This window comes from Dipodomys ordii, unplaced genomic scaffold (assembly GCF_000151885.1).
Source record: "Dipodomys ordii isolate 6190 unplaced genomic scaffold, Dord_2.0 Scaffold20, whole genome shotgun sequence".
Taxonomy (NCBI): Eukaryota; Metazoa; Chordata; class Mammalia; order Rodentia; family Heteromyidae; genus Dipodomys; species Dipodomys ordii.
The window spans coordinates 4,800,706-4,813,610 of record NW_012267236.1 but is presented as its reverse complement, the minus strand read 5'-3'; the positions used below and the strand labels follow the sequence as shown (position 1 = coordinate 4,813,610).

The 12,905-nt window shown below is 44.9% G+C and overlaps 1 protein-coding gene across 1 annotated transcript in view; it reads right to left on the bottom strand.

Annotated features, from left to right (window-relative positions):
* Galnt14 (polypeptide N-acetylgalactosaminyltransferase 14) overlaps positions 1-12,905 on the bottom strand; it is a 210,270-nt gene that overhangs the window by 23,850 nt on the left and 173,515 nt on the right. Inside the window, exons 6-9 of the mRNA XM_013013786.1 lie at positions 12,671-12,792; positions 3,918-4,005; positions 3,214-3,298; positions 1,651-1,754 (exon numbers count right to left, since the gene is read on the bottom strand). Of these exons, the coding sequence (XP_012869240.1) occupies positions 1,651-1,754; positions 3,214-3,298; positions 3,918-4,005; positions 12,671-12,792 (399 nt within the window). The remainder of the gene's footprint in view (positions 1-1,650; positions 1,755-3,213; positions 3,299-3,917; positions 4,006-12,670; positions 12,793-12,905) is intronic.

Here is a 12,905-nt window from a genome sequence, read left to right as displayed (position 1 = left end):
CTACTCAGGAGACTGAGATATGAGGATTCTTGTTTCAAGCCAGCCCAGGCAGAAAAGTCTCTGAAACTCTTATCTTCAATTAATTATAAAAAAAACTCCAGAAGTGAAGCTGTGGCTCAAGTTGTAGAGTGCCAGCTTTGAGAAAAAATAGCTAAAGGACAATACCAAGGCCCTGAGTTCAAGCCCTAATACTGGCACAAAAATGGAGGGAGGAGGGTGCTTGAGGTCAGGATAGACAATCAGCTCTCAGATCTTCCTAGAGAAATCCCTGCCCTGTTGAGAATGCTAGTCTCCAAGGCTAGCGCAGGCAAACCTGCCCTTGAACCCCATACCAGCACAACAATGAACCTTATCATAATGCACAAGGCCTTCCCAGTCTGGGTCTCAAGAGGGTCAGTTTGGTGAGTGGGTGTTGGGGTTTTCTGTTTCATTTCCTGGGCCTTCAGCCTGGCCCCTGCCTGGCAGGAGACCAAGTTTTCTGATGGATGTCTCTACACTGCCCAGTTTGGGAGAACAGATGCTGTGGGTCAGGCCAGAAGCCATAAATTTCCAGGAAATAATTCTTAGTGACTGGGGAAGAAAGCCATAAACCACTCTAGGGGCAGGGATAGGAGACAGTGTCAGTGGACAATGCCTGGCATTACTACTAACTGCCAGCACAGGCCCATGGATCACTCTTTTGGCTTGCACCCTGTTCCCAGAGCCCATGCCAATACTCTCCCCGTGCTTTGAGAAAGGAAGGTTCCCTTTAGGGTTCTCCCTCTTACTCTACTCTGATTTGTTTGGCCAACTGTGATTTGGGGCCTCTCACATGGTGGCACTATATACACTAAGGGCTGGAATACCCAATGACAAAACTGATCATAGACTCATACTGGGCCCATATAATGCCACATGCTTAGTTCACTGGATTTTCACAGCAAAACCAAGAGGCAGAACAATTATCCTGAAGTCACACTTTGAATCCACAAGGGAAATGAGGGTATTACTAGCTGGATGGAACAGGGCTTTCTTATTGCTGATTGCCTGCAAGCCCCAGCCATGTATCACTGTGGCCAGATCTGTGCATGATTTGAGGCTCTGTAATCAGCCCATCTTATTCCTTCCTTTCTCACTAAGAGACATAGCCAAGATAACCCAAAGATTTCTGTGACAATAAGCCTGGACTCTGTTTATGTACTCAGTGCATGAGCTATCCTCAGGGAAGTCAAGGAACATGAATGGAGGTTAATGTCACTCCTGTTCCTCATTCTCTTCCTCCTTAGACTTCTTCCAATTAAAAATACCCAGGTTCATTACTCTCAATTCAAGTCTGCACCTGTCCCCTTGGCCTCAGTGCTCCTTTTGGTCCTATCAGATTTTACATCTCAACTTTTCCCCAGCAATCTATCTGGGTGTTTCCCTGGTCCTTAGCATCCAAGCTGCCTCATGGAGAAATTCTCTCATTGTGACCTCCTTCTTAAAGCCACTGCTCTGCTGCCCTGTCCAGCCTTCCACCAAAGGAATGACTCACTCAAAACTTCCAGGTCCTCATGCCCAACAGGTGTGACCATTCATCTGTTGCTGGACCTGAGATTACAGAGATACCCTCCCCAATATCCAGATTGTACTGAATGATATGGTATAGATCTGTACAAAATGGGTACTTACCAAAATTCTCCCCACCCCAGATGTCCATGTCTGTGTCATACTTCCCCAAGTAATCAAACCAGGCTTTGTCAATCACGAAAAGTCCACCAGCTATGATTGGAGTCCTGTATGTTTGAAAGAAAATGGGAGATCAGTTATAGAAAGAGATGCTCTCAAACTCTTCTATCCTGGGTATTCAGAACTAAGGACAGTTTCTTCCTATTTCTGCTCTTCTTCAGAAGGGCTAATGTCTTTTCCAATAACTTAAAACAAAGACCGGTCCAGGGTTTGATCCTCTGCTTGTAGATCTCCTGACCTTGAAGATGGACAATTATATTGTTCCCATGAATGCTTACTGACCTCTCCCTAGGCCCTGCTGTGGGGTTCTCTGGGTATCTATATTACTGGGGAGTGTGCAGTGGGTCACTAACTAGGCAAAGAAGCACTTGGATAGCATTTGTCTGTAACACATCCATCTTCTGAACTAGGCTCTCCCAACCTTGTTATCTTTCTTTACCCCTCTATTATGTGTTGGATTATATTTCTTCCCACAAAGAAAAAAAAGAGGCATGTTGGAGTTGTAATACTAAGTACTTCATAATATGTCCTTATTTGGAGACAGGGCCTTTATAAAGGCAATCAAGTTCAAATGGAATCATTGGGATGAGCCTTAATCCAATATGACTGGGATTCTTATAAAATGATGCATAAGAAAAAGTCAACCCAATGAAAATGACCAATGTCATTTTAAATGACAACTATGACTTTGAATAGTTATGGTGTCCCTAAGTCATTAGACAGAGAAATCACACTCCAGTGGCCTCTCTGTAGTTCTTCAAGCACTTATTACCGTCCTGCCACCCATGAGGCACTTATATTAGCTTGGAGTCTCCCAAGAGGCTTGGGATGAGTTTGCCATTAATGCCAAGTGAGATCTCAAGACCATTCTTAATGGTGAGATCACAGGTTCAGTTCTATTCTAGGCCAAGCCCTCGGATCAACTCTGAATTCCAGATGGACAGTTTGCCAGCAAGAAATATGTATCATAGTGAGGCCTGAAGAAAGAATGTAGAGTACCACAGTATAACACCAGCAGCCCAGAATTCATGCTGCCATGTTCTTATAAAGGATACAGATATGCTGGTTAAAACTCATAGCAGTGACCATGGCTTAAGATTAGCCTCCACTTATTCATCTTTCCTAGACTTAATCCTGACATCCAAGATTTGAGGGATCTTGGCTATAGCCAAGGAGCCACCTTTTCCCTCACTAGCAACCCAAACAAGAACGACTCAGGGCCTCCATTGTTAGTAGGAATTATAAAGTTATCCTGGCCCATGGGAAGGTGGACAATGTTAGATGCCACTCCTCAGCACAGGTCTCTACCTGGTCCCTATTCACATAGATGGAAGTTCCTATGGATACAGGAACCTCCTAGAAGTAGAAATAGCCTGGTACAGGATTCTTTCCTTGTCTGCCAATCATTAAGCATTTATCGTGGACCTTCCCTGTACCACGGAACAACAGGAGTGACCAGTGGTACAGAGTCTGACCTCGCTGCTCCGATTCATTCTTCCTACTCACCTGATGGGTTCAGTGGGGTCTAGGCGCCGAGCCTTCTGCTCTGGGGAGAGCTGTTCCCATCGGAAGTGAAGGCTCCAATCAAACCCTAAAACATAGCATTAATCTGGTTGATTTGGCTTCTCAAGGTATCTGCAGTCTGTCCAGCTCATGGACATACTTTGGAAGCTGTTGTCTGAGATGTCTGGCTTCCCCTGGCCTAATCAGAAGCAGAGATATCAAAGGTCCCTCTCACACCTTCCTTGGGTGGAGTTAGGGAATAATAGATAGAGGATAAGAGTCCAGGTATAGAACCCAAGGTAGCAAGAGGTTTCCCATAAGCTTGTAGATAATTCAAATCACCTAGAAGTTGGTTTTCAGTTGAGAGAGGGTGGTATTGGACCTTAAGCACAGATCTGAGGAGGGCCTCTAAGAGAGCAATGCCAATGCCAATGTGGCAGAATGTATTAGACTTCATGCATCTGGTGGAATGCTTGCTTCTACACATCCTTAGGCCCTGGGGTGAGCCTTGTCTTGGAAATAGAGCTCAGGGTCTGGGATGTTCTGCCATTCCCCTTACTCTTCCCTTACGTTCTTGTATGTAAGGGCCAAATGGACTGAATTCTGTAATGAGATGAAGGGCTGGATGCTCTGAACTCTGCATTAAGAGAATAGTCCTTACTTTCCCCATATGAGACAAGGATGAGCAGAAGGAAGTCTTCACTCACCCCCTCTGAGCTCTGAGGCTGACTCGATGTAGTTGAAGGTATCCAGGTTAATGATATCAATCACAGGGCACACCACCTTAGTGTAGTCCTGAAAAACAGAAGACCTTGTAGTCCGTATGTGGGGAAACCTGTCTGGGAGTCAGGGAGTGGGACAGGGCCTAAGGCTGGTAGGACTATAAATAAAAGCATGTTAATTTCTGGATATGAGTTTCATCATCTACAGCATAGAGCACTGGACCCCATGACCCCTCTGGTTCTGGGACTTAATGTGCTAAGAGCCTGCTCTTGACTGCTAGAGGCCTTGCTGAACACTGTGGCCATTTGAGAACGATGGAAATATAGCAGAAGCTAGGTAGGGAGTACTACACATGGGAAGGGAGAGACCAAGAAGAAGGGATACTGGAAGCCCCTCACCATTTTGTGGGGCCTGAGGAAGCAGAGGGTATACTTAGCTGGCTAGGTGATTCCCACCTAAAGTCAAAAAAAAAAAAACCAAGCTTTCAACTCATAGTAGAAATTTGTGTTTCCAAATACTTGCTTCTCAGCCTATGATTCCTGAATCAACTGATTAATAGCTGACCCCTGAAGATACATATCTGTAATTCTAGCCCCAATGTCCCTCCTACTTCCCAGCCAATAAGGCACCCCCATATGCATTCACTCAGCCTTCAAATGATGGCTTCATCATCTCCCCAAACACACATCCTTTCCCTCAGTTCCTTGCTTATATTGACGTATCATCATCTGTTGCTCTCCCAGCACTAAATTAAGAAGCTTTAACATGCCCATGAACCCACTCAGATTCTTATAGTTCTGACTCTAAAATGGCTGTCAATTTACCCTGCCTCTCCTCTATCCCCTCATGCCAGGAAAGTGGCACTGGGCCCCTAACCGCCACCCCATCCCACTCATCCTCTTCTCTTCCTCCCATTCTACATAAGGCTGCCAAAGCTCACTTTTAGGGCTGCAAATCTGACTATGTCACTCAGCTGCCAAAAACTTTGATCACTTCTAAGATGAGGTATAAATTCCTTAGCATGGCAACCAAGGCCATGGAAACCTGCTTCCTCATGTGAGTGAGAACATGAGGCATTTATCTAAGCAGAAAAGAGGTCAGCAGAGGCTAGGAAGTACGGCAGGGAGGGAGGAGATGGAGGTGGATAACAGTTACCAAGATAGAAGAGAGGTGTAAATACTAATGTTCTATAGCACAATAAAGTGTACACAGCCCACAGTAACTTATCTCGTATTTCAAAATAGCTAGAAGAGAGACTTTTGAATGTTCCCAGCACACAAAGAAATGATAAATATTTGAGGTGACAGAAATGCTAATTACTCTGATTTGATCATTACTCATCGTATCCATGTATCGAAATGTCAGAGAGTATCCCATGAATATGTACAATTATTCTGTCGATTAAAGTAAACATCCCCTCATCCTTCATTCCAACCTCATCACTTTCTGCTTCTGCAGGGCCCACCCTGTCGATGGCCATCAAAATCATCCAGGAAGGATTTTCAAACTATGCAAGCTAAAGTCCTCAGTTCTTGGGATGGAGGCACTGTACACGTGTTCTTTTCAAGTTTCCTAATCCTGAGCGAGTACCCCCACAAATGGTTTGCGTGGCAGTAAACCAGGACCACAGGTAATACAGACAGGTTGGGAGCACAGAGATCCTTATGTAGCTCACCAGGAACTCAGCAGCATGATGGAGGCTACAGGACTCGGAGAAATGGCAGGATCACTTTCCCATCCTCTGTTACTGTCCATCCTTGGGTCAACTCAGGCAGGAACCTCTGCTTCTCCTTGAAACTATTTAATTTCCTGGTTCAATCTTTTCTCTAAATGAGGTTGTCTGCTTATTTTAAGCTCCAGATCCACGGAGTGCCTGATTCTGAGTTCACAGACTTAATTTGGTCCTAAGCCTCCTACATTCAACTCACTCTGACAGTAACAAGGTGCCTCTGAAAACCAATTGGCCCAGGTGGCAAGCAATGCTCATTGCCAATGCATTATTTCCACAACTGGGATGTCACAGATGCTACATTCACTGCCAGTACTGTACCTGCCCAGCTGCTACCAACCCTCTGGGGCCTACCTTGCACCACTGTCATTGTATGTCTATTTCTGGATATCCACTGCACACATGCACACGTGTACACACACAATACACACACACACATGCCCTCAAAGATGCACCTGCCATTTGAATTTTAAAATGTCCTTATGGTTCAGCATAAGACTGACAAAGTCTTCATTTTGTCTTTACTTGCTGCTGATTTTGGGGGAGTGGGGTACCCTGCTACTACATTAAGTCCTTCTGTGACCTTTGTGAAGTAAAGATATGTTTGGGCCATACTCTTGATCCTAGCTCTAATGCCTAGAAATGTGTGGTCTAGAAGAGAGTCCTTGTTTACCTGGGAGCCTTGGTCCATAGCTGATAGTCAATTGTAGTATGATTTATGGGCAGGACCTTGGCCTGTGCAATTACCAGTATGACCTCTTCTGGGGCCTGGAGACCATAAGGGAGGTCAGCCACATTTATGTGACTGACCTCAAAATAAAAGCATTGGATCATAGCATGTGGATGAACTTTCCTCTTGGGCAGCATTTCCTCCCAACCCTCCAATGTTCCAGGTGCTGCCAGACATTTTTGCTGGGATAACTAAGTACTGTCCCTACAACTCCTCCCCCTCCCCGCCCCGGGAGATGATGACAACTGAGAGCTCATGTCTGGAACCCTCCCCATGCATCTCTTCCTGCCACAGATTTTAACCTACATCCTTGTATTATAATCAACATGGCCACAATGACACCAGCTTTGATGATTCTGCGGGTCTTTCGAGCAAATGACTGGGCTCTAGAATGGTCCGAGGACTCTAAAACAATAGTTCTGTTTTAATTTCAAAAAGAATCTCCCCATCATCTTTGAAAACCAAAATGTAAAATAAAGGGCTGATTGCTCGGTCTAGCCATAGGCTACAGAGCAACCCCCATGGGTGCTGTTCCAGGGTGGTGACAGACTTGGAGTACTCTCTCTACAGCTTCTGTCCTCAGACTCCTGTCAAAACTCAGCTGTAAGTGTCTGCTTGGCTCAGAGTCATGGAGACTAGGCAGGGAAGGGGGCTACTTGAGGCCAAGTGCTATGTGGAGCCATGACCTTGCAAAGAGGGTAGAGGAGATACTGTAAATGAGTCACCAAAGCCAGGATATGCCCTGGCTTTATGACTGAGGGCATCAGTGTCAGCTCCCCTATTGTGTCCCTCAGCCATGCCCCACATACAGCCTAGTGGGCAGCAGGTGTTCACTGGCACTGGCTAAAAGATGGTGACAATGAAGTCCCTCTAAGGACATTGGGTCGTAGCCTGGCAGCAGGCAGGCAGAGATATTACAGCTCTGCAGGGTGGCCACTCCTGCTGGACGCTCACAGATGGAGGGACTCTCAATACAAATAGTAGACCCAGCAGAGGCCTTTGCTGTGTGACAGAAGGCTGTAACTTGAAAGCCAGGCCTACACTTAGGCTCAAGTGGGCAGCTGGTAGAATCCCTGGCAGATCATTGCTACTCTACTCCATCTTTACTCCTCCATCATATAAATCCAAGCCACCTTCCTCCTTGATCTCTTGTCCCTTATCAGAAGCAAACCCATCGGCTGAGTGCATCAGACAGGGGCCATCAATCACCACTGCTGTCACTGATTCACGTAATTAAATGTACATTGTGAATGAGCCATCAGAAAGTTCTAGAGGTGTTTCTTTTCGCACTCACTGGCATTCCTTAGCACCTACTGTGCTTTAGAAGCCACAGCTGCACAAAGATTCCTCAGTGTAGAAAAAGCAAGCAAGAGTGGACAATTTCAATTTGGGGTGGAATGAACACACAGCCTGGGGGTCCTCTAAGCTAGCCTAGTGGTAGGTTCAGGGAGCAGAAGGGGGTCCTCATCAAAGAAGTAATGCCATGGAATATAAACAGGACATTTGGATTTCCATTCCAGCTCTACCATCTAGAATACACATGACCTTTAGAAAATGGACATGTTCCATGAGCCTCCGTTTCTTTTTCATCTATAAAGTGGTGACAAACTATTATTTGCAAAATAATCCTTGTCTTTTTAAAATAGAATTCCTGTGAGGAGAAAAGGAGTAAAGCCTGAACAAGGCATCAAAGAATATGTAAGGTATTATTTATACAAATTCACTGAATGTTAAAGATCAAGATCTCTAGAAAGGTACCACTGGCTGACACCTGTAATCCTACTTACCCAGGAGGCTGAGATTTGAGGATCACGGTTCAAAGCCGGCTAGGGCAGGAAAAGCTGTGAGACTCTTGTCTCCAATAAACTACTCAAAAAAGCCAGAGATAGCACTGTGGCTCATGTGGTAGAGTGCTAGCCTTAAACAAAAGAGGCTCAGGGAGTGAGTGCAGGTTCAAAGTTCAAGCCCCAGGACTGGCAAAAATAAAATAAAATATCAAGACTTCTCAAAATGTCCCAACTGAAGAAATATGTAGCTAAGGAGGGGGGTCCTGTGTTTAAAATGACAGCAACTTGGTGTATGTTTCTAGTATCATGAGGTAAGTAGAGGGAGGAGAAGGAAAACTGGGGAGGCTTTCAATGTGGCAGACACCAGCTGAAGATGGCTTAGGACACCTCAAGTCCAGACTCTTTATTAACTTGCTCTACTTTGGAAAATCCCCAGCTCCAATTGCAGCTTTAAACTTCCGCTTTCACTCAGAAGACGGAAGCCTGCTCTATGCTGACGAGACACATGGAAACATAAACATGAACCACAGCTCCTGCCTTCAGGGGGCCACCTCCGTTAAATGGTCCCATAGCATCCAAGGCAGCAAGAGCCCTAAGGAAACCTCTGCACCTCTGTGTAGGACACAGCCAGACCCAGCTCTGGTATCTGTCTAATTGCTTTGCTATGAAAGTTTTAGCTCTGATAGCAGTGGGAATTAAGGAATTGTCCTTTGGAGGCCTCGCTTAGTCTTGTGGCTGAACCACTCACAGAGATGAAGCATTTGGTCAGAGGTATGCAGGCAGCACTCCTTTTGGGGAGGAAGATGAAGCTTTTGCTCAGCTGGGGTATGGCTAGCTGCAGAAGCTGAAATAACGAGGTGTCTGAGATGAGCTCAGAGCCATGTGAGCCCACATACCCATTATGGCTGAGCCAGGAGAGTAAGGTTTACTTAATATGTCCAAATACCAAATTCCTGTGCTATCTAGTAATTCTACACCTTGGTCTATTCTCCAAGGTACTCAAAACACTTGTGTATGAATATTTACATTTATATTATTCCTCATATTAGAAAGGAAGAAACAACCTAATTGTCCATTGATAGATGAATGGCTAAGCAAAATGTGGTTTATACATACCATGAAATATTACTCCACCATGAAAAGACATATGGATATTACTGCAATGTTCATAAAGTTTAAAAATATGTTGAATGAAAGAAGCTAGTATCAAAAGGTCACATGTCATGATTTCAATGATATGAATATACAGACTAGACAAATCCATAGAGATAAAGATTAGTGGGTATCATTAAGGAATGACTGCTAATGTAAATAAAGTTTGTCTGAGATGTGATGGTTTTATAGATTGTTTTATAGTCCAGGTGCCAGTGGCTCACGCCTTAATCCTAGCTACTCAGGAGGTTGAGATCTGAGGATAAAGGTTTGAAGCCAGACTGGCAGAAAAGTCCCCATGAGACTCTTATCTCCAATTAGACACTCAAAAAACTGGAAGTGGCTCTGTGGCTCAAGTGGTTGAGTGTTAGCTTTGAGCACAAAGAGGCTCAGGGACAGTATCCAGGTCATGAGTTCAAGTTCCACAACCCCCCACCCCCCCAAAAAAAAACCCCAAAAACAAAAAAACAGGTTTGTTTTACAATTAAATTGTAAGGAAGGTTTCATAATCTTGGGAACATAGGTCATTGAATTGCCCACTATGAAATAATTTAATGGTAAATTTTGTTATCTTTATTTTATAAACACACAAACACACACGCACCCTAAGGGCAGAGGCCATGAGCACCAAATCCACAGCTGTGATAGCTATTCTCAAAGAAGCCTGGCCATACCCAGCCCAGCTTCCTTCAGCTCTAGACCATGGCCAGCAAGCTGGGAACAGGGGGAGGATCCAGGGGGATGAAGCAGAGCAAAGAGTGATAACAATACTGGCCTTGGTCCCTGCCCTGGCTTCAGCTTTTCATTTCTTTTTCAGAGATGAACTTCCTGAGTGATCATGGTACACCACAATATATTTGCCATTCTGGTAAGGGGGAAGTTACTTTAGAGGCCACTTAGAAAATGCTTCTGTATAAGGAGAAAAAAAGCAAGATATAAAACTGTATAAATACAGCATGATTGCAACATTATAAAAAGACACTTTCTACAAAGAGAAAATGATCCTAAGACAGTAGACATCTTCAGACAGTAGAATTTGGTTGATTAGTCTTCATTCTACTGTTCCACATTTTCTAGACTGTCTCTAGTGCCCATAAGTTACTTTTGCCATAGAAAATGAGAGAACCTTGCTTCTCTGTCCTGCCCTTTGCTTCCTGACCAAAAAGGACTCCTCTTATTCCACAATGCTTGTTTTCCACTCCGCTTGTTTTCCCTCTGACTTTGGTTTAACTAGGGAACACATCACCTCTTTGGTATAAAATCCATGTGAACAGATGTTGTCTCCCATTTTCTCCCCCTCTCCCTAGGTAACCACAGTGGATTCCCTAACCTATCTTCTGTTCTGCTACCTTAACATCAGTTGTCATTTACATACTTCAGATTCTTCTCAATTCCAGACATGAGTGGTGGCAGGAAGACATTGCTGGCCCTGAGCTCCTATCAACAACTCAGAGAAAGAATAACTTCCCTAGAGATTAAAGGTACCCACTGGGAAGCAGATATCCCACATCATTGAGAGATGATCACATAGCTCTTCTTCATGAAGTACTTCCTTGCTACTAGAGTTTTCAGGTTTTCACTTCTCTGAAGTTCACTTCCAAACCAGTGCAGAGCCAGGACACAAGGAATCAATTTGTGTTGAGTAGTAACACTGAGTACCTACTCAGTCATCTAATAGGGGAGACAGACTTCTAGGCTCAGAAGAGGAAATGGTAGGCCAAGTGAGCAATTACCATGTGGAATGATCTTAGCTGGCCTTGCCATCAGAAAAAAATTCCCGGATGTGGAGAACTAGTAGAGGACTTGAAGAAACTGGAGGAATTGTGGTGAGGAAGAGGGTCATCAGAGGGAAAGGGCTGGGTCAGAGTTGGAGCATGAGGAATGTTGGGATATGTTGAGCGATGAGGAGCAGTCCAGCTGTGTCAGAATGCAACAATGGAAAACTCTGAGGCTGAGGACCAGAGTACAGTGGATGGATGCAACTAGGGTACCTTTGGTACCAGAAAAAGCTCCTCAACCGAATGGCCCCTTCATAGCTTTGTGTTTTTGAATCCAGATCTTTCCACCTGTTTTATGATAAAGTGGGGACCTTTCAGATTAACACTTGGAGTATGATTCCTTGTTACCTCAGAGATAGTAGTCCCCAGTGAGCTTTATTATCTAGGCCCACATAGGTAGCCTCTGTCAACCCACATGGGACACAGCTTGGGATGAACAGGCAGAGGGGCTTCCTAGTCCTTTCTTGAGCAGTTAAACACCTAATGCTTTCCTACTCTGACATCAAAATTATGCAGGGAGAGGTCAAACAGCTATCATGGACAACAAGAAGAAACCATCCTGGAATCCTAGCCCAGGGAACACACTGGTCAGGTACCATCAAGGTCCTGGTGCTGGACGACCTGCTAAGCAATATCAGGCCCAAACTGCTTCCTCATCTGTGAAACAGGTATGTTACAAATGCCAGACTCCTACATCACAGACTGAAGAGTGGTGAGCAGCACAAACACAAATAAATCATTGATTTTGATATCTACAGCATGCTGTGTATTGGAGAGGGGAAGTGGATACATTTCAATACAAAATAAGAAGGGAGGGCTGGGAAGGTGGCTCAGTGGTAGAGTGCTTGCCTCGCATGCATGAGGCCCTCCCTGGGTTCGATTCCTCAGCACCACATAACACAGAAAAAAGCCTGGGATGGCTCTATGGCTCAAGTAGTAGAGCACTAGCCTTGAGCTGAAATGCTGAGGGATAGTGTCCAGGTCCAGAGTTCAAGCCCCACAACCGAACAAAAAAAAATAAGAAGGGAAAATTTAAATCGTTTTTCACTTTCCATGGTATAGCTTAGTCATGGAGAAAAGAATCATATAGAATTGCAGAGTCATTTATGGGTGGGGAGAGGCAAGAACTTCAAGTCTCTTAGAATCTAGTCTGCTAACTTGGCACAAGGCCTTTAGGTAATGCATGAGGTAAAAAGAAGACACAGGCCTCAAGACCTAGTTGACAAAGCCTGGCTAATTCTGCTGTCTCCTTCCTACAGAAGGTACTAATAAAGGATACCTTCCGGGTCGTCCGGTCTCACTCAGGAAGTTGAATATATCAAATATGACCCATGGGTAGCCCCAATTGCAAGCTTGCTATGAGTGATGATGTGATAAGACAAACAACACACACCATGGTCTTTGCTCAACCACGGAATGCTGCGAGACCTTAGTCAGGCCACTCTTTATTTCCATCATCTATAAATTGTAACTGCAATTAGTCCAACTGAGCTCCCTGTAGAATCAGGGTTTAAGAGGGAGCTGGGGCAGGGACCCAGCTGGGCTCCTGGATCCTACTCACCTCTTTGACCTTGTGCAACAGGGGCTGTAGCCAGTCTCTATTCACCTCACAGTGGCTGTCCAGGAATGTCAATGTGCTGCCCTGGGCAACATCAGCACCTCGTATCCGGGATCGGACCAGACCTGCATCAGGGACAGATAACGAGGCGATAGCCATTGTCTCCTCTATCATTGAGTAAGACCACAGAGGAGTCACCTGGCATTCCCCCTGAGTATCCAAACACAACCACAACCAC